Source organism: Saccopteryx leptura, chromosome 5 (assembly GCF_036850995.1).
Source record: "Saccopteryx leptura isolate mSacLep1 chromosome 5, mSacLep1_pri_phased_curated, whole genome shotgun sequence".
NCBI classification, from domain to species: domain Eukaryota; kingdom Metazoa; phylum Chordata; class Mammalia; order Chiroptera; family Emballonuridae; genus Saccopteryx; species Saccopteryx leptura.
In genome coordinates, this window is record NC_089507.1 from 128,245,745 (window position 1) to 128,265,780 (window position 20,036).

General features: G+C 34.5%; 1 protein-coding gene across 2 annotated transcripts in view; it reads right to left on the bottom strand.

The window, feature by feature from the left end:
* PLXDC2 (plexin domain containing 2) overlaps positions 1-20,036 on the bottom strand; it is a 527,178-nt gene that overhangs the window by 21,404 nt on the left and 485,738 nt on the right. For both annotated transcript variants that reach the window (XM_066384654.1, XM_066384653.1), the window contains one exon: positions 16,940-17,100. In XM_066384654.1, coding sequence (XP_066240751.1) covers positions 16,940-17,100 — 161 coding nt within the window. The remainder of the gene's footprint in view (positions 1-16,939; positions 17,101-20,036) is intronic.

Consider the following 20,036-nt stretch of genomic DNA (forward strand, 5'->3'; position numbering starts at 1 on the left):
AGTTGGGTAATTTTAGATGAAACTATTTATTTGGCAAATAAAAACTAAGCATTGTGCTTGTCATTGGGGATAAAAACAATGAATGGGACAGAGAGGCTGTCTTTCGAAGCTCCCACATTGCTATCAAAGTGTACCAAGAAGCAAAATAAAAACTCACAATGAATAATGTTTTCCTGATTTTGTCTTAAAGTCAGTTCCTTGAAAGAACTGATTACTTAGTTCTACCAATTAAACAGAGTTCCGAAGAAAACATTTTAAATCTCACAATCTCTGGTTACTTGTTTGTACCACTGAGAGCATACATCATTTTTTTTAAAAAAAAACAGACATTAACTAAATTTCCCAATTACCTTAAATATATTCTGCTAAATAGATTTTACAGTTGGTAAATAAAAACTTAAAGTCCAAAAACACGATAACTGTTTAGTTTGAAATATATCTTTTTGGCCCTGGCCAGTTGGCTCAGTGGTAGAGCATTGACCTGGCATGTGGTTGTCCTGGGTTTGATTCCCAGTCAGGGCACACAATAGAAGCAACCATCTGCTTCTCCATCCCTCCTGCTCCCCCCTCCTCACTTCCCCTCCCACAGCCATGGCTTGATTGGTTTGAACGCATTGGCCCAGAAGCTGAGGATGGCTGCATGGAGCCTCTACCTCAGGCACTAAAAATAGCTTGGTTGCAAGCATAGCTCCAGATGGGCAGAGCATGGGCCCCAGACAGGGGTTGCTGGGTGAATCCTGGGCCAGGTGCATGCGAGAGTCTATCTCTCCTCCTCTCATTTGGAAAAGAAGAAAAAAAGGAATATATGTTTTTGCCTCCCCTTTTCTGTACTCCAGTGTTTCTTAAATAACTTTCTTTTACAACTTTCTACAATTATAGTGATTTTCATAAGAATTTCATTGCTTTTACACATAGACTTGCCACTATCAATATATTTATAACCTAATTTTTTTTATTTGGCTTGCTCAACATCTTTAATGGTTAGTTAGTCCCTCTGGTCCCTTTTTTTTTACATACCTTTCTTACTTAACAAACTCTAGTGTAATTATGTTGTTTGCCAAAACACATGCAGCCCAATGATTTTCCCTTAGTTTTCATTATTATAATGACTTATGTGGCTTTACATCCATTAGATGGTACATATTTTACCTATTAATAGTTCATGTTTTCCTCATTTTTCAATGGCTTAATAAATTAAAGTTTATTTCTTGCTCCATAATAGTCCAAGACAACTGTTCTCATTAAACAGGCAATGTCCTTCTGTGCCTGGATGTAGCTTCTTCTCTTGGTCTCTCCACTCCCTAGAGACTGTGTGTATCCAATGGCAGCTTAGAATGTGCATATATAATTCATGGACATTATTATATAATTCACAATATAAAATTATTGCATAAATTATAATGTGCATGCATAAATTAGCAACTGCATTTACTTTTTTATTTTTTATTGCAGTATAATTGACATATAGCAATGTATTAGTTGCATGTTAGCAACTACATTTAAAAAATATAAATGGAGTAACATATGGATGAAATATTGTAAATATTTTCCAAGTACTTTTAAGTTTATTGCCAGATGAAGCAAGTTGAAACATGAGATGTCTGTTCCAGTGATGGCACCTTCAAATGCACAATGGGCATTCCTATGAAGACAGTGTATAGACATATTTTGAGTGGCACCAGTAAGTTGAACTGAGTCCACCTGTCCTTGTCTGATATCTCTCTCATTATTTTGTTTACCTGAAGCTCTTCTTCAATAGATTTCTCAGAAATGGCTCATTGAGAGCAACACTGCCAGAGTTCTCATATGTTGATTCTAGTTTACTGTATCTTTTATACTTACAGGTTGGTTTTGCTGGATATAAAACCTTTACCTACATTGTATTTCCTTTAATATGGGCATCACATATTCTTCTGACACAAAAAATTACTGTAAAAAATCTTGATGATTATTTAATTCATATGCTCTTAAAAGTCAAATGTTCTATTTATCTAAGTGCCTAAGAAAACTTTTTTCTTTCTGTTTCAAAAGAAAAATCTTAATCTTGGTTGCTTTCTTTCAGGTACTTAAATGATTATATCTGTGGTATTGATTTTTTCTTCTTTAGGGATTCTTATTGTTGGATGATATCTGTATGTTGGATCTTTGCAGATCTTAAATATTTTTCATTATCTCTCAAATCCTTATCTCCTTTAATTCTTTTCAATTTTAGAAATGTTCCTTTTAGCCTTCTATTTCTCCTATGGTATTAATAATTATGTTTATTTGCTATTTGTTATTCTAGTCTTTTCCTCATTTATAAGTGATTTTTTCTTTTATTTCTAATTTTTAAAAATGTTTACCACATTTTTTAGTTTATCTCATGCTGATTTGAGTTCTTTAATGTTTGGACCTGTTTTTCGTAGTGCTTTTTAGTGAGTTTTGAAATAATACTTTAGTTTTCATGAATTTTTTACTAAGTATGTCTGCCTGTTATGCTTTCATTGTCTGAGAGATATTATTCTGCCTTTATTCTCTTTAAATAATGTAATTATAGTATTTTTGCAATGGATTTCACCTCAAAATATCTGTTTTCTTATTTCTATGTGACTTTAGTTTCTCCGAACTTTTAGGAGAATAGGTGCAAGTAACATAGGTAGTTTCATAATTTTCTCTTCTGCTGGTGTTCAAATACAGGGTAGGGCCACAGTTGGTTCACAGTTGTGAGTACATGAAACAGAGTTTATTCTTTTTGTGTGTGCGTGTGACAGAGAGAGAGAGAGAGAGACAGATAGGAACAGACAGGAAGGGAGAGAGATAAGAAGTATCAATTCTTTGTTGTGGCACCTTAGTTGTTCATTGATTGCTTTCTCATATGTGCCTTCACCGGGAGCTACAGCAGACAGAGTGATCACTTGCTCAAGCCAGCGACCTTGGACTCCAGCTGGTGAGCCTTGCTTAAACCAATGAGCTCACACTCAAGCCGGTGACCTTGGGGTTTTGATCCTGGGTCCTCCGCATCCCAATCTGATGCTCTATCCACTGTGCCACTGCCAGGTCAGGCGAGAGTTTATTCTTATATTATTAGTTATTGTATTTTTTCTATATAAACAACTATAAACCTACTTTTGCCCCACCCTGTATACTAAAACCATAAGATGGTTTGCTTTCTGATATTTTCTGATTCTGTTTCCCCTTCCCAACTGGAATATGAACTCTCTCTTTTTTCGTCTTTGTTGTCTCTATCCTATTCAATATTGATCCCACTCCCAGGGTTTTCTCCTAGAGTGAGCACTCTCAGAGAAGATGGCCCTAGCAGGTCAGTGTGGGCTATACTGCTCTAGCCACTTCAGAAATTCTTACATCAGAACCTTGCACTCACTTGCACCTGGAGTTGGCTGATGTCCTTCCCACCTTTCTGTCACTGTTCCCTTAACCTGCTTCAGTTTTCAGCCATTGCCTAGTGGCGATTTTGTGGCTCTGTTTTCAGGTCTGCAGGACACCCCTGTTGCTTCCTTTCCTTTCTCTCCCAGAGATGCTGACATAATTCATGCCTACTGTCTGCTGCATTTGAGGGTTTATATCTATCTTTGGACATAAGTTATCTAGTTTTGTTGTGAATGTTGTCCATAGGTTTTTGATTTTGATAGCTGGTTGTTCTTTTTTTATCTGGATATTCGGAAGATAAAAAGTGTGTGCTGCTCTACCGATAACAACTTCCTAGAACCTTCCATTCATACTAGCTTTTGCTTTTGAAGGATTCTTTCTTGCATTTACAGTTAAATCATATCATTTCCTATTATAAAGTTTTCTATGAAGTTGATTTGAATAAAAATATTACTGAAAATATTATTATACCCACTTTTCACTGAAAAAACAACAGGCAATTATTATTGTACATGCTGAGATGAATGAATGAATATATATATATATGTAATATATATGTAATATATATATGTAATATATATGTATATATATCGTAGCTCATAAAGGCAACAAGGCCAGGCAGATATCTATTTATCTCTTTAGAGTTTGGAGGTCAATCAGAGATAATGCTTTATTCCCTTACGTGGAGATTCATGGAGGAAAGCAAACTAGCCAAACCTCTCCTCTTAGCTTCTCCTCATTGAGATTGGGGAGCCGCTCTGCTCTCTCAGGAAAACAAACTTGCACCTGTCTGGTCAACTGATAAAAAAAAGCACTTTGTCCATCAGCAGTGATGATAATATGAAGACACTAACAATCACAGAGTTAATAAAATAGAAATGGGGAAAATGCCAGCTTAAATTTCAGAAAAATGTTTTTAATGAACATTATTTAAATATTCCCTAAGGCTGCTTGGCAGAGTGTGAAAGAAGAACACAGAGTAACAGAAGTGATTTTGAGTGACCAGAGCTTATGCATTATACCAGAAGCTCTCAGTACTTTAAGTCTCGGGAGAAAGAAAGAAAAAGATGAAGATAAAAAGAAACACACAGAGGACTTTATATCTAAGTGGATTATGCCAAGTGTGCATTTCTGCTCCTACCTACTTAAAGAAAGCATACATATTTAACAGTCAACTTCTCTTCTTAGTAAAATTTAAGAAGTTCATTGTGGAAAGGACTATGGGAGAAAGCAAAAAACAACTTTGTATCCTGGCTCTATGCTACTTCCTTCTGTTTCATGTAACCCCTCTTTGGGAAAGATTTGTTTAAGGCACTTTACCTCAGTAGTTACTTTCCTGATAAATTCCTTTGTTTTATGCAGACTTTTCATTAAGACTAACTAGAGTCTTACTTGCCCTTCAAACACATGAACATGAAATCTAAGGCACTAACCAATGCTACCAGTTTCCTTAAAAGGTGAAAGTTGGTACCCACCTCAGATTGTTGCCTCATAATTATATTCTCTGGATAGGAGAACTATATGGTCATTCTTGCCACTTGGGTATGTGTTTTAATTTTCATTTGGTGTTACTCAAAAATGAGATGTCTTCAAAAGCTGCAAGCCTGTACAATCATGCCTTCCATTTTACTTTGTTATTTTTGTATTTTTCAACTTGGGGGGGATGGCACCAGAATATCTTAGACTCACAGGAACAGAATGAATCTTAAATTCATTCATTCTAGCTCACCTTCTATATCATGTTAAAATATGCTCTGTGAAATCCTTGAAAAAGGCCTTCTGAACGATTAATTACTTTTGGTGATGAAGAACTTGTCACTCCAAAGCCTGAGTACCATCCCTGAGTCCCTCTGATTATTAGAAGTCTTTTTATTGAGCTCATATTCATTTATTCATGGCTTCTCCCTGGAGATCCTCATGTCCATTCCTCAGGTCCATCCAGAACAAGTCAGATAGCACAATCAGACGACAGCCCATTAACACTGGTTGGGAGTTATCATACTCCTTCCTTTATACTTAGCTCTGCTAGAGCTTCCCTTCATCCATGTCCTGCATGAATCAGAGGTTGATAACATTCTTAGTCACTTTCCCCTGAACAGACTTCAGGTTGACCATGTTTCTCTTTGAACTTGGGGTGAAGAATGCACCCTACTGCTTTGGTTAGATGCCTTCCTTCTCTTCATGAAACACAGAACATTTTTAATATGACAGTCACATACTACAAATTATATATTTTGAGATTGCTTTTCTCAGTAAAATTCAATGTTCTATACCTATCTTCACTTTACATTATTATTTTCTCTATATTAAACTTGTACATATTTATGATTCAAGTGCAATGACAAGCTGCTTAGTTATAGATATTTCAAGATCAATGGCAACAGAAGTGTGAAAAACTAAGGAAAAAATGGTGTGTGACATAAATTCAGATATAAAACAAAAATAAATATGGTATACAATTAAGAGATCACACCTTACTAGAACCCTAGAACTTTACCTTGCACTAAGATTTTGAAAAACTATCACAAATTTTTCTTTTTATAGAAGAAAAAATTTTCTTCTTTGAACAACAAAAAAATTATTTCTCCTTCTAAAGCAGGGGTCTCAAACTTGCAGCCCGCCCACCAATTTTGTGCGGCCCGCAGACTAATCAAACTTCGTGGATTAGTCTGCGGGCCAGTCTGCGGCCGCACAAAATTGGTGGGCGGGCCGCGAGTTTGAGACCCCTGTTCTAAAGTCTTTGCCAAAGATAATAACACTTGGCACAGAGTCAGTGTTCATAAAATATTTTTTTGAATAGATGAAACAAATAAATGGCTTTTTTCATTAAAATATAAATAATGTGACTAGCTGAAAATGGAGACGGTAGAAATATAATTAATAATTCTGACCTACTATATAATATTAAAAGGGTATTTCATTTTTGAATCAAAATTATTTTGTTGATATTAAATACATTTTTATAGTCATCACTTTAAAAAACTAAAGCAAATAATCTTAATCCATTTGCAAATTAAAAGTACCTTTGACTAATCAATTCTAATATAATTACAAAAAGCATTACTTCTATCATTTAAAATATATTTCCTTACATTTTTATTCTCTAGAGTCTCAATTTTTTAACTTCCTGAACTCAAATTCAAAATTTTAATCTTCTAACAATCACAAATCATTTTAATATTATTTATAAACCAAAGATGTTATAATAACCAACTTGTTTTCAGTTGGCTTGTATTTATACCAGAAAAGAAATGATAGTATGTGGAATTAGTAAGGAAAATAATCTTAAAATTGAATAAATTCGTCATTATCATGAAGCAATAATTACTGCTAAAATTAAAGTTCTATTCTGTTTCTACAAACAAAAACAGTTATCAAAGTCACAAGGAAGAAATTACTCCACAGTTGGTACTGTAAGTGAAATAATCTTCTTTTAAAGAGGTAACAGAAGGAAAGAATCTGAATAACTAAAACCTTGATGGCAAACCTTTTTATAAAAACCACCCACTTTTGTAGTGCTGGTCAACCTGGTCCCTCCCACCCTCTAGTGGGAGTTCCAGCTTTTGTGGTGATAGTAGGGGAGCAACCAAAGGGCGCTGCAATTGCCCCACCAGGAAAGCTGGACCATCCACTAGTGGGGGGCAGGGACCAGGTTGACCAGCACTGCAAAAGTGGGCGGTTTTTATAAAATGGTTCGCCTTCACGGAACTAAAACATATACATGTACTTACAGATGCTCAAGTGAATTATAGCTCTGCAGGTTTCTATTTATATATTCACTTGATTCTTTCATCTATTAACTTTCCTACTGATATTTTATATATATGTAAAATATATACATATAAATAAATATATCATTTATTTCATGTCTTTATTCACCATTAAATGTTAAGTTAGGGAATAATAATTTAAAAGAAATTAGAGCAGAAAACTCTGAGGTAGTAAATATTTCATCAGTAGTTTCAATAATTTTTCCAAGTGAAGGGAAGAAAACATTTTATTAAATTAGAAACAATATTTAAGTTTTAGAAATCTAAATTAAAGTATGTTACCCACAAAAGTAAATTAAAAATTATATTTATAAAAGTAATCTTTTATATAGAAGAATTGCCATGAACTTGAGCTGATGTCTCAAAAACATTTAATGATGTACAGGAATATTCTAGCATCTTAGAACAGAAAGTGAGAAAAAAAAAACAAAAAAAAACACAGACATCCAGAATTTTTTCTAAAAAGCAAACCGGATTTACCTATTTTCCCCTATATTTTATATTTTGCTATGTTCCTGGAAAACTGCCATGTAATAAAACAGCTTCTTTAACCAGGGTGACAAACTACTTCAGTACAGTTTAGCCTAATCTTTTCTTTTCCCTTCTCTAAGAAATAAAAATATTTTGTTTCAATGAATCAATGTTTCCTTAAGTTTTCTTTAAGACTGAAATAAGACTAAGGAATATCTTAAGGGCAAAACTCATAAAAAACATGTGATTTAAGATTAAAAAAAAATTCATAGGTCTAGGAAACAATTTCTGTTTTTATTATATAGGTTAGGCAATGGATCACATCATCCTGACTCCCAAGTGCGATTCATGTAGCAGCTGCAAAGGAAGATGCCAGACTTTCAGTAAACACTTTTCTCCCTCCCAGCAGCAGCCTTTGAATCCTTGCCTGGCTCCTTTCTGGCTTCTCTCCTGGCAGCATTACTGTTTGCCAGGAAAAGATGAGGGCCACAGCTGCTTGTCTTTCTTTAATCATATTCTCCATGGCTCCTTGTTCTCCACAATATTTATCGGAATGGGAAATCCTTGAGTGGCAAACCACTCAAAAGACTGTTGTAATGCTGTTGCTGTAGCAGTAGAGCCTACAGAGCTAGAATGAAGAGTTCCAAGTTCAAATTTCGGCTTAGAAACTAGGTGTCACGTGACCCAAGGGGATTGTTTTTCCATCCCAGGTTTCTCTTTCTTCATTCGAATTGACTCCAACAAAGGTGTACGAAGGACACCTCCCACTTAGGTTCCAGTCTCTGCTGATTTGACTTTATCTACAAAACCTAGAACTATGCAATAACTGGGGGCCATACACTAAGTTACAAATATTGATCGACTTACAACCTATGCAACTTACGACCATTGGACTTTACAATCACAATTACTAGCTCCGCATCTGGCAGCACAAGTGTTGGTCAGCTGGGCCTACGACAGTGCGGACCAGCTTCCAGCAGTACTACCATCTCCGCGTGCACCATTTCAACTGTTATCCCAGACTTGGTACAGCAATTTGTGTTTGGTGTCTTGGATATTTTTCATCAAACCCCTCCCAAGATGTCTACCAAGAGGAAATTGTCTTTGCAAATATTAAACCAGTTGTACTGGTAATGCAGTGTTTTAGTTAAACCTGACAAATGTAAAAATAAGAAACAAAATGGTGTAGAGATGATATAAATGGCATAAAATGAACAAAGAAAATTATGATAAAATATGACTTAAAGATTTTTATAACATTTCACAGTACTGTACATATAGCCTATTCAACTTATGACCAAATTGTGTTATGACTAGTCTGTCAGAACCAATCATGGTCGTAAGTCGAGCACTAGCTGTATATAGAAGAGATCATAATTGTCTCTCAGAATGTTAACTTTGGTAGAAGACTGGGAGGAATCTTTTTCTTCTTTCTTTTTCTCTTTCTTTCTTTCCCCCTCCCCCTCCTCCTCTTCCTCCTCCTCCTCCTCCTTCTCCTACTTCTTCTTCTTTCTTTTTCTCTTTCTTTCTTTCCTCCTTCACCTCCTCCTCCTTCCTCCTCCTCCTCCTCCTCCTCCTCCTTCTTCCAGCAAACAAATGTGTCAATATTATAAAATATAGTGCAAAATCTGCACAAGGTTTTAAGCTAAAACATAAAATTCCAAGGAAATGTATCTGTGGTAGGTACTTGGGGAATTCATACACTTTATTCAAGAACACCTGCAGAATCCCTGTGTGGCATGAATGCTGAAGTTTCCTTTTGTTTTACCATTCTATGATTTTGCTGATGGAAAATACAGGGCACTTACACTAAAGGCAGATATTTTGGTCCCCAGGCAATAATAAGAATTGTAAAGCATAATATAAACAATGACTGGTGTTTATATATTTATGTCTAGATTTTATTGTGAAAACCCTTGTGCAATTTCTAATTCAAATCAGTATGCATAATTTAGAATGGCACGATTGTTTTTGTCTTTCAGGATAATTACCTGTTTTGGATAGAAGTCATTTTTATTTTATTTTACATTTTTTACAAATATATACCCAGACCTCTATAAAAGTCCTAAATAATAAAATAATAATAGCAATATTATAAATCTCAATTACACTGCTCAAAAAATTAGGAGATCGGGGAATGTGCTGATACTCCAGTGTTTTTCGCTTTTTGTATAGTGAATTTTCAGCAATAAAATAAAAGTTGGTTTTGCATCTGATTTGTATAATTGAATAACTTTCTTTGACTTGTCATTTACTTTTCTGATGTTCTTGTTTAATAAAAAAATCAAATGCTTCATTTTTTTATTGCTTCATATATATTTTGAAATATCTTCTAATTTTTTGTGAGCAGTATATTAGCAAATTGCAAATTTAGTCACAAATATCACAAACTCTTATATCCTTGGCTATTTGACTCATAATATCTTACTGCTCAAAGAAGATAACATTTTTCTTCAAGCATTTTATAAAGACTGTCCTTTTTGTAAAATTAGACATTCAGTTTGAAATTTATGCCTAGATTAATATGTTTATCATTTGTCTATACATGTTTCTATTTTTATTGATTTCTGTACCTTGGGTACCTGGTATATAATAGGAGCTCAACAAATTTGAATAAATAAATAAAATGAGTGAATAATTGCTCAACATATCAAACAGCTTTTTGTTAGCCAACTCAAGTTTCTAATTTCTTCTCCCTCATGCTAATAATCACTTGGTTTTTCAATTTCAAAAGGTATGGAGCAAATCAGACTTTCTAATCCCCTCTTCTCTACAAGATTTTCTTTATAAACTGTCGTTGACCAAGAGAAATACAGTGTGAGCCACATACACAATTTAATGTACCTACTGGCCGCATATAAAAGTAAGTAAAATTAGTATTAACAATATACTATATTAAACCCAATGTATCCAAGGTATTTTTATTTCAACATGTAATTAATATAACAATTAATGGGATAGTATACATTCTCTTTTTATTCAGACTTTGAAATCTGGCATTTATTTTCCATGGGTCCCATTCAAGACTAGCTCCATTTCCAGGGCTAAGTAGTTACCGAGGAGGCAGTGGCTGCCACACTGACAGCATAGCTCACTAGCCTGTGTTCTCTCCAATCTCCAGAGTGAGAATTAGAATTTATTTAAAGCCAATTCCATTGCCATTGAAATCTCACTGCCTTCCTGAGACAGGAGGGGTATTGTTCTTATCATTTTTGCCTTCTTCTCCACTGAATTTAAATGAGTTCCTAGTGCTCATTCTTTTCTGAAGATGTTTCAGTACTATTCTACAGTATCAGAGCAAGATGAGAACTCTTAGTTTTTACTTTTCTATTACTCAAAAAAGAACCCTTGAATATTTTACTCATAGTATCTATTATTTAAGGTATTGATCATCTTGATCATTAGGGTCTTACACATTTCTGTTCTTTAATATTAATATAGAACAATCAAATCTGTACATAAATGTTTAAATACCAGTTATTGTTTAAAATACTAAAAAATCAAGAGCAGTGTTCAAAATGAATTATTTTATTAAGTTTGTCACTCTAAATTATTTCATCTATAGTTCACATAGAATCCTTCCAAGGGTATATTTTATATGATTACCATGTTATAATATTATTTACCTTACCTTCAATTAGATTACATGTTATATGTTTTATTTAAAAATATTAAATAGTTATGTGGCAGTATTAAACAGTGGAAACATTTATCTCTACAATCTATATTCATAAATGTGAAAATTATAATAAATCACAAAGTTTGTGCCTAGAAATGTTCAGTAAACATAATATAGAACCTAAGGCTTATTTAATTCTTCCAAAGAAATACAAACATAATAGTGTCATCAAAATCTATTAAAAATTAAGGGACACATGCAGTGTTTTCTATCTTGTTTCAAGATAATAAACTTAATTTTTAAAAACATTTTAAAGCATGTTAATTACTCTTGCAGAATATAATGATTTTGGTCAAATTCAAATAGTTTTTAAAGAATTACTGAGAAAAGCCAGACAGGTAAACATAAAATGAAAGCCACTGAGTAAAAAATAAACAGAAAAGAAAAGAAAAAAACCAAAAAACAAAATGATCAGTGTGAGATCTGAAGAGCATGACAGAGGAATACAGAAAACAAGTTCATGAAAAACAGACTATTATTTCAGATAAACACTGAACGCCTTAGGAAGATGGAACTCTTGTACAATCCTGTATATGAATATATGAAATGTAATAGTTACTTTAATTATTATTTTATTTTACAATATATGGGCTGATGATTTGATTTATCATCAAGATCTCCATATTCTCACCTACCTTTCTCTTGATTTTAGTCATTTTACTGCATTTAGTCACATTCACTTAGAATTCCACATAAGAATATATTTCTAGGCCTGACCTGTGGTGGTGCAGTGGATAAAGCGTCGACCTGGAAATGCTGAGGTCGCCAGTTCGAAACCCTGGGCTTGCTTGGTTAAGGCACATATGGGAGTTGATGTTTCCAGCTCCTCCCCCTTCTCTCTCTCTCTCTCTCTGTCTCTCCCTCAACTCTCTAAAATGAATAAATAAATAAATTAAAAAATTAAAACATTATTCTAAAAAAAAGAATTTCTAGATTAGATTTTAATTCTCTCACTTTATCCCATTTTCTTCCTATAAACAAGAAATTTAAAAGCTAAAGGCTATATAAACACTCTATTTGAAGAAGAGTGCTTATGTCCAGTAATATATATTAACTGCTGTATATTTTCTGCAAGAACGAAAAATAAATCAGAGCCAATCTTTGTCATCACTATAAATAAACAGTAACAACAGTAGCTATGTAAATTGGTATACATTTTTGGGCAATATTTTCACAATATTCAGTGCATTAAAATTCTTCATTTATCTTTTTATTCTATTTTGGGGAATCTATTCTAAGCACACAATGTATGTCCATAGATATACATCTTCCTATATTTCTATATGCAGTGAGGTGGTATAGCCTAATGGTTAAGGATATGGTTACTGGAGAGAATCGGCTCAAATCCTGACCCTGCCCCTGACCAAATGCATGATGTTGAGCAAGTTACTTAAATTCTGTGCCTCAGTTTCCTCATTAATTACAGGGAGATAATCTTAGTGTTTCTTATAGTCTTTGTGAGGATTAAATGAGGTAGTAAGCATAAATCACTTCCATTAGTGAATTTAATAAGTGTCACTGTTACCATTAATATGTTCATAATGGGGCTGATTACAATAGTAAAAAATGAGAAGAGCCTAAATACCCCATAGTGCTAGATTGGTTGTGTGAACTTAGCTATGTCCTCTGGTAAATTAAGTCATTAAATTTCATCATCATATACACAGTGTCTAGCCCAGGAACTAATAATTCCTACAAGTGTTCAAATGAAGTCTAGATTTTATTGTGAAACACACAAGTTATACATTGGGGCAATATATATTTTTATTCTATTTTGGGGAATAGACCCAATGACCCAATGTATAACTTGTGTGTATGCCTATATATATGTGCCTTGACTGTGAGGTTACAGCAGACCAAGTAAACCCTTGCTCAAGCCAGTGACCTTGGGTCCAAGCTGGTGAGCTTTGCTCAAACCAGATGAACCTGTGCTCAAGCTGGCAACCTTGGGGTCTCGAACCTGGGTCCTCCACATCGCAGTCCAACACTCTATCCACTGTGCCACTGCCTGGTCAGCCGGGTCATATTTTAATATCACTGAGATTGGGATGTCTCTTATAGTCCAGGGTAAGTCATAGTTTAACGGGTAGTGTATATTGCATATTGCATTTGATGCAGTCGGTGTTAGGCAAAGAAATGGCCTTCCAAAAATGTCTTCTCTTTATTGGCAAAAGCTATCTGTGGCATCTTATATGGCAAAACAGGCTTTGTAGATGTGTTTAGATTAAGGACATTAGAATGGGGAGATTATGCTAGACTATCCATGGGGGCCCAAGGAAATCACATGGGGCTTTAGAAGAGGAAAGCAGGTATTCATGGTTAGGGGTAAAAAGTGTGATGGCTGAAGCAGAGGATGGAATGATGCAAAGAAGGGGGCAGTGGCCAAGGAGCACCTGCAGCTGAACATGGCAGCTGAAGCCTGAAGTCCCTAGAGGAGCCAGCCCTGCTGACACCTTCAGCCCAGTGAAGCTGATTTTAAACTTCTGACTTCCAGAGCTGTTAGATAATAATTGTGTATTGTTTTAGCTACTAGGTTTTTGGTAATATGTTATAGCAGCACTAGGAAACTAACACACAGTCTTAAATTGGTTGAAATAAGGTTCTTTTGGAAGAAAAAGCAATGTTAAGCCCTCAGTGCTTTCTGAACTGCCACTTAGCATAAAAGGTAATCTATATAAAGCTACTGGGTGGATGTTGAATGAACTAGTATATGGCCATTGAAATGATGTTTATAAAAAATAACATAGAAAAATGTTATTTGATTAAAAAAAAGAACGTCAATGTTCATTTCAGTGAAATCACAATTATATTAAATTGACAAACCTCAATTATGCATATATTAATTCCAGTAGGAAATAAATTGAAATAGTAAGGTGATTGTTTCTGTACATTGGGACTGTAACTGACTTTTTCTTCCTTTTACATTTCTGAAAATTCTCTATAATGAACAAGTATTGCTTTCATAAAGCAAAAAGTACATCAATTTCATTTTAAAATTAGCCATGTACTATGGGATAAAAAATCAATTTACGTGATATCGATAAACTCCATCTCTTTATATACCAATAACTAATTTAATTGGTAATTCAAAGCCCTCAAATTCATAGATCTGGTGTTTCACTAACTATGCAGTCATCATGAATCTGTATGTTGTTTTGCAAACATGGGTGAGCTCTAATAATAGTAAAGATATGATTATCATCTTTAAAAACCATCCCCTGAGCAGCCACTGTGAGCTGCATAGGGTCAGCAGGGTGTAAGAGATGTCGTGACTGAAGCAGAAACTGATAGTTGATTGGGTTGGAAGGGAAAAGGCCAACAGGAGAAAATCTGGGACCTGCAGAATGATTCTACTTCACATGAGTGTGAAAAGAAAAGAGTGTCCTTCCTAGAATTGTAGCTCTTTGACCTTGGAGAAGTCTTCCATCACTCTGAGCCTTGGTCTCTTCCCTTGCGTTAGGAGAGAAGAAGACCGAATTATCTCTGGGATTCCTTCTAGCTCTAAAGAGTCTGTAAATACATGTATGTGTAAAATATGCACACAAACACATGGATGATGGGCTCTACTTATAAAACAATACAACTAATTCAAAAAGGCAAATGCCAAAAAAACCACAAAAACATTCACTATTTAATAGTCTCACTCTGTATTCATACAGGGATTGCTGTGACCTGGTGTGAAGTAGGTCTTTTGCTCTGTGCAATTTTCCACTAATACAATCACCATCAGATATTTCACAGTATCTTCTTTTTCACGATGTCAGAAAATAAACTGTACAGTGTATTATAGGCTTAGACATCTGCGGGGTTGCGGCAGAAGCTTGTTGTCTGGTTAGTCGCTGAGACTTACAGCTTGTCGCTCAGTTCTCTGAGGCATGCATTCACGACCTTGGCTAAGCTTTATACTGTCTTCTGTGAAAACCCAGCACATGAAGAGAACTTAACAGCTTTCTAACTAAGTGCAGTGCCTGATGATTTCTCCATTCTTAAGATTTTAAATAAGATGCCATTTCTGAAATACGTCATATGTAAAATTTTAGTGAAATCTTGAAATGTCCTAGTATATTTATTATCTTTTTTCCCAGAAAATATCGGTGGGGTACCTCTTATTTGAAAGAAACTTAACTTACTTACTTCCAAATCCTACAGAACTTAAAAGTCTGTATAAATCATGTACATATTTAACTAATGCAGAACAGAAAGGTAAATGCAGGAGAAAAAATCGATTATGTTATAATGAATAGGATCGCAGAGGAGGAGAAATTACATCCAGCTGTCAGAGTACACGGCATTGAAGACTGTTCAGATCTTGAACTCAAGAACTGAGGTGGAAGTGAAGGTCTTTAGGCGGAGGAACCAGAATAAGCAATGCCTTGGTGGGATGGAAAATTTGGGGTGTGCACAGAGAAGAGCAAAGAGTGAAATTTGATGACAGTGCCAAGTACAAGTTGGAAAGCCATGGGATAAGGACTGAGAAGAAAAGACAAGGTTCAGTTTGCGAGGCCTTGAATGCCAACCTAAAGATGCTGCACTCAATTTTATGGTGAAGAGCCATATAGGGCTTCAGAGCAATTATTTAATTGATTCTCACCTCTCCCTTTCATAGGTAACAAAGGTAATTTAACTTAAAAGGCATGATAATTTCTTCCACAACAAGTGAACAAAATTCTAAGCAACCTTTCTGTTTATCAATCAATAAACTGGAAAATATTTAAAATTTACATGTTTGAAACTCTGAAAGGAAAGATTTCCTTATTGCTCTTGTATTTATTTGGTGTTGGGAGAGCACTGGCCCCATTAAGATGTTGGAATGAAAGCTGTACATAAAAGGGCCTGGGAAGCCCAATCACCTGGGGGATAGAAGGTGACTTGGTTACTTTAATTTTGTCCTGTGGCCTCCAGGCTTCCCAATTTCAGACCTTCTGCTCATCAGGGTTTGGCCCTGGTCCGTAATACACAGACCCTGGTCCTTCATCTGACTGCTCCAATGCACTGGCTCTAAATCTACATTCTGTACTTGAAAACACAACACTGATTCAACATAGTGCTTTCTCTGTGCTTGTATGAGAGTGTGTGTGTGCGTATTTATATAAACGTATAAATATACACACATTATACCAAGTGGCGATGGCCCATAGCATTATCTTATTGTTATATCTGTTAATTCATAGTGAGTAAAGCTATTACTTTTCCTAAATAGTTTGTTAGCATTTTGAGATCAGGCCCACTATAGAGCATCCAGCCAGTGCTTAATTAATATTTATTGATTAATTGATTAAAGTCAAGTTCTTTATCTTCCAGCATATGCTGCATTTCCTTCAAGAATCAGAACAGCTGTTCAACATATCTGGTATAATGGGCAAAAGAGTATTGTTTTTAGATTAGGTCTATTTTCCTTTAGATCTATAAAAGGCAGGATAGGTTATTTCTTTAAAAGCTCCTGAGATGAAGTAATTGAACTCATCACATGAAAGCAATCTATCAATACCTGTGTGTGTGTTTGTGGTGTATGTGCGTATGTGTGTGTGAAATCAGCCTGCTCCCAATTGCAAAATGAAGAAATAATGTGCTAAATATTAAATACAAGTGATGTTAGCAAATGAAGAGTGTGTGTCAACTAGCATGGTTTTTGTGTGTAACACTTGAAACTTACCTCAATAAAGAAGATGCTGGCTGCTGACGTTGGATGGTGGTACATATAGACTGTCACGAGAATAGCTGCTGCTATAATGAGGACCAGGATGAGAATTCCAACAATGAGGCCAGCATGCAGGGTCCCCCCTTTCTTCTCAGCTGCACTGTCGTCTGTGGAAGCTGTGAGGACAACACAGCTGTCAGGACATTCATGTGTACATGATGAAGTTTGCATTTCCATTAGAAGGGATATTTATGTTTTGAACAAAGTACTGTTGGATCTTTTTTACTTCCTGTGTAATTTTTCTTTTCCATACCACCCATTTTAGAAGTTAGAGGTTCTTTATTTGGGCAATAAAAACTCTACACTACTAATGATTAAAAATACACCTATAGTTGTGTTTTAATTTATAGTTCAATAAGTAAGATCAATAACCTTTATCCTAAATGTACCGGAGAAAATCTAAAACCCTAACTATATGATACATTTAACTTTGATTTTCTCATTAAATCTCTGACATTTTTACCTATGGAAAAATCAATTATTTTGTGAAAGCATCTCTCTCATTTTCTCTGGGAAATTTTAAACTGAAGAATATTAGACACTTTTTGGTGAGCTTCACAGATATTTTCAGAAATTCTACATGAGTTCAAAGGATAATATTCAAAATTAGTTTTAAACTGTAATGCTCTTTAAAAATATAACAGATGGAAGCTAAAAGACTTAAATAGTTTTATCAATATCTAAAGGGAACACAGTATATTCTGCTATGCCTCAGACAAATACAATTTTCTCTAACTTTTATTGAGATCCTTACCACTGTAATACTAATTCTCAGAAGTATTTCTGAATTTCTAAAGTAATAACTCTCCAACTTAAATTCAATCAACCAAATAAAAGTAATTTCTAAAGTCTTATCTTGTTTTAAAATTCTGTAATCTCTGATGACTACTCAGGCATTTAGAAAAAATCTTAAATTCTGTGCAGCAGGTAATTATATCGTAGTGCAAAATATGATTAGTATTTTGAATTAGAAACTTCATTTAAGACTCATAGAAGTTTCAGAGTAGTGATTCCTTATCCTTTCATTATCAACTTATGTCTTTGTTATTTGCATCCTTTGCCTCTATGTTTTAAACAGTTATGGTCTATCAAATCTCATTTAATAAGCACCAATTTGTTTATTTTATTTAAATTTTTTGTTAATAAAACACAAACATGACTGCTTATCAGAAGATGTAGTCAATATTAAATAACAGAATTCTAGATAAAGGAAAACAACATGAGCTTCCAATTTTTCCTACCTTCCACTTAAATAGCGTTGCTTCTGTTTGTTTACTCTGATTGAGATCCTAAATCAGTGTTCAGTAATCTTTCTCCGAATCAAATAAAGCTCAAAACCTTAAAGCTATTTCTTACCTAACAGAAATTCACTAGTGAAAGAATGTAAAATTTAAAGAGTAATGCATTATATAAAAATTCATTTACAGAAAGAATTCTGGGAAGATGGTAGTAAAGTATCAGAGACCTGTCTTCCCACCTAGATAACAATTGCACTGGCAGAATCTGTTAAAAACAGAGATTTTTCAACTGGTGTGCTGCGAAAGGCACAGGTGTGTGTTGCAAGAATTTTTAAAATATGCAGTACTTATATTTAGTTAGGGGCACTGACCTCTCTTCCCTTAGATTGTCAAATAAAAAAAATGAAAACAGCCAAAACAACAATAGCTCTTCACTCTGACAGAATCAAACTTGTACTTATTTTTCAGTCAGACTGGCAAAATATATATATATTTGGTGTGCTATAGAACTTTAGTAATTAGTTTATATGTGCCATAAGACAAAAACTATTGAAAATCATTGGTCTAATATAACTATTTTTGAACTCTGGACTCTATTGAAGGCTTGTAACTTCCAAAGGAAGTCCTAGACTGTAAATTGTGGATAATTTCAGTCAATTTCTGCTCTTAGCATAGTAGTAGCTACCTATCCTTCACCGCCCAGCCATGTGAAAGGCAGCTGTGCTCCTGTTCTGATCACAACTGGTGCATCTCATCAAAGAGGTGCAGACAGAAAGACAGGCAGCCATTGTAGTTGCACCTCCATGATTCCAAGCCTCTCTCTCTGGCTGACATAATTCAAAGAGCCAGCACCCTTCTTATTGCTCTCCCCTTTACTCTTATTATTGTCCCCCTTTAGTAGCCATATATTAACAAGTAGTACACCCCAAAACAAATGTGTATATGGTGAAAACTTGAAAGTGATATTAAATGCCCAAGAAAAGGCTCGAAAGACTTGAGAAGACCTTAAATTTATACTTCAAGCTGAACTGTAACAATCAAACAAACAAAAATAACAAAACCCAGTGAATTCTAGGGTAGGGGAAGAATTTGATTTCCAGAGTTAGCACATTATTAGATTCAAATGTCCAGTTTTGAACAAAAATTTACAGAAAGGTATGGCTCATTCAAAGGGGAAAAAAATCAACAGAAAGTGCCCCTGAAAAGGACTTGATAGCAGATATACTAGACAAAGACTTTAAAATAGCTGTCTTAAAGGTGCTTCAAGAGCTAAAGAGAGATGGAAAATAAAAAAATAAACTCACAAAAACAAAAACAATGTAAAATGAAAGGTTAGAAGAGCTAAAAATAACCAAAAAGAAATTATGGAGATAAAAATTACAATAATGAAATGAATGATAAAATTTAAAAAATTCACCAGAGGGATTCAAAAGCCCATATGAACAGTTAGAAAAAAATCAGCAAACTTTAAGATAGGATAAAATAATTATTGAGTTTGAGGAACAGAAAGAAGAAGATCACAGAAATGTGAACAGAATCTAAAGGACTGTGAAGGCCAATTGGTAGACTAGCATATACATCATCAGATTCCCATAAGGAAAAGAGTAAGAGTATAGGTGAAGAAATAATTGTTGAAAACTTCCTAAATTTGATGAGAGACATTCATATCTCTCAAAAAATCTCTCAAAAAATTACAAGTAGGATAAAATCAAGGAGACCTCCACCAACTAAATTATAATCAAACTTTCAATGACAAAAAGATAATATTGAAAGCAGTAAGAGATGTGACTCATCACATACAGCTGATCCTCAAT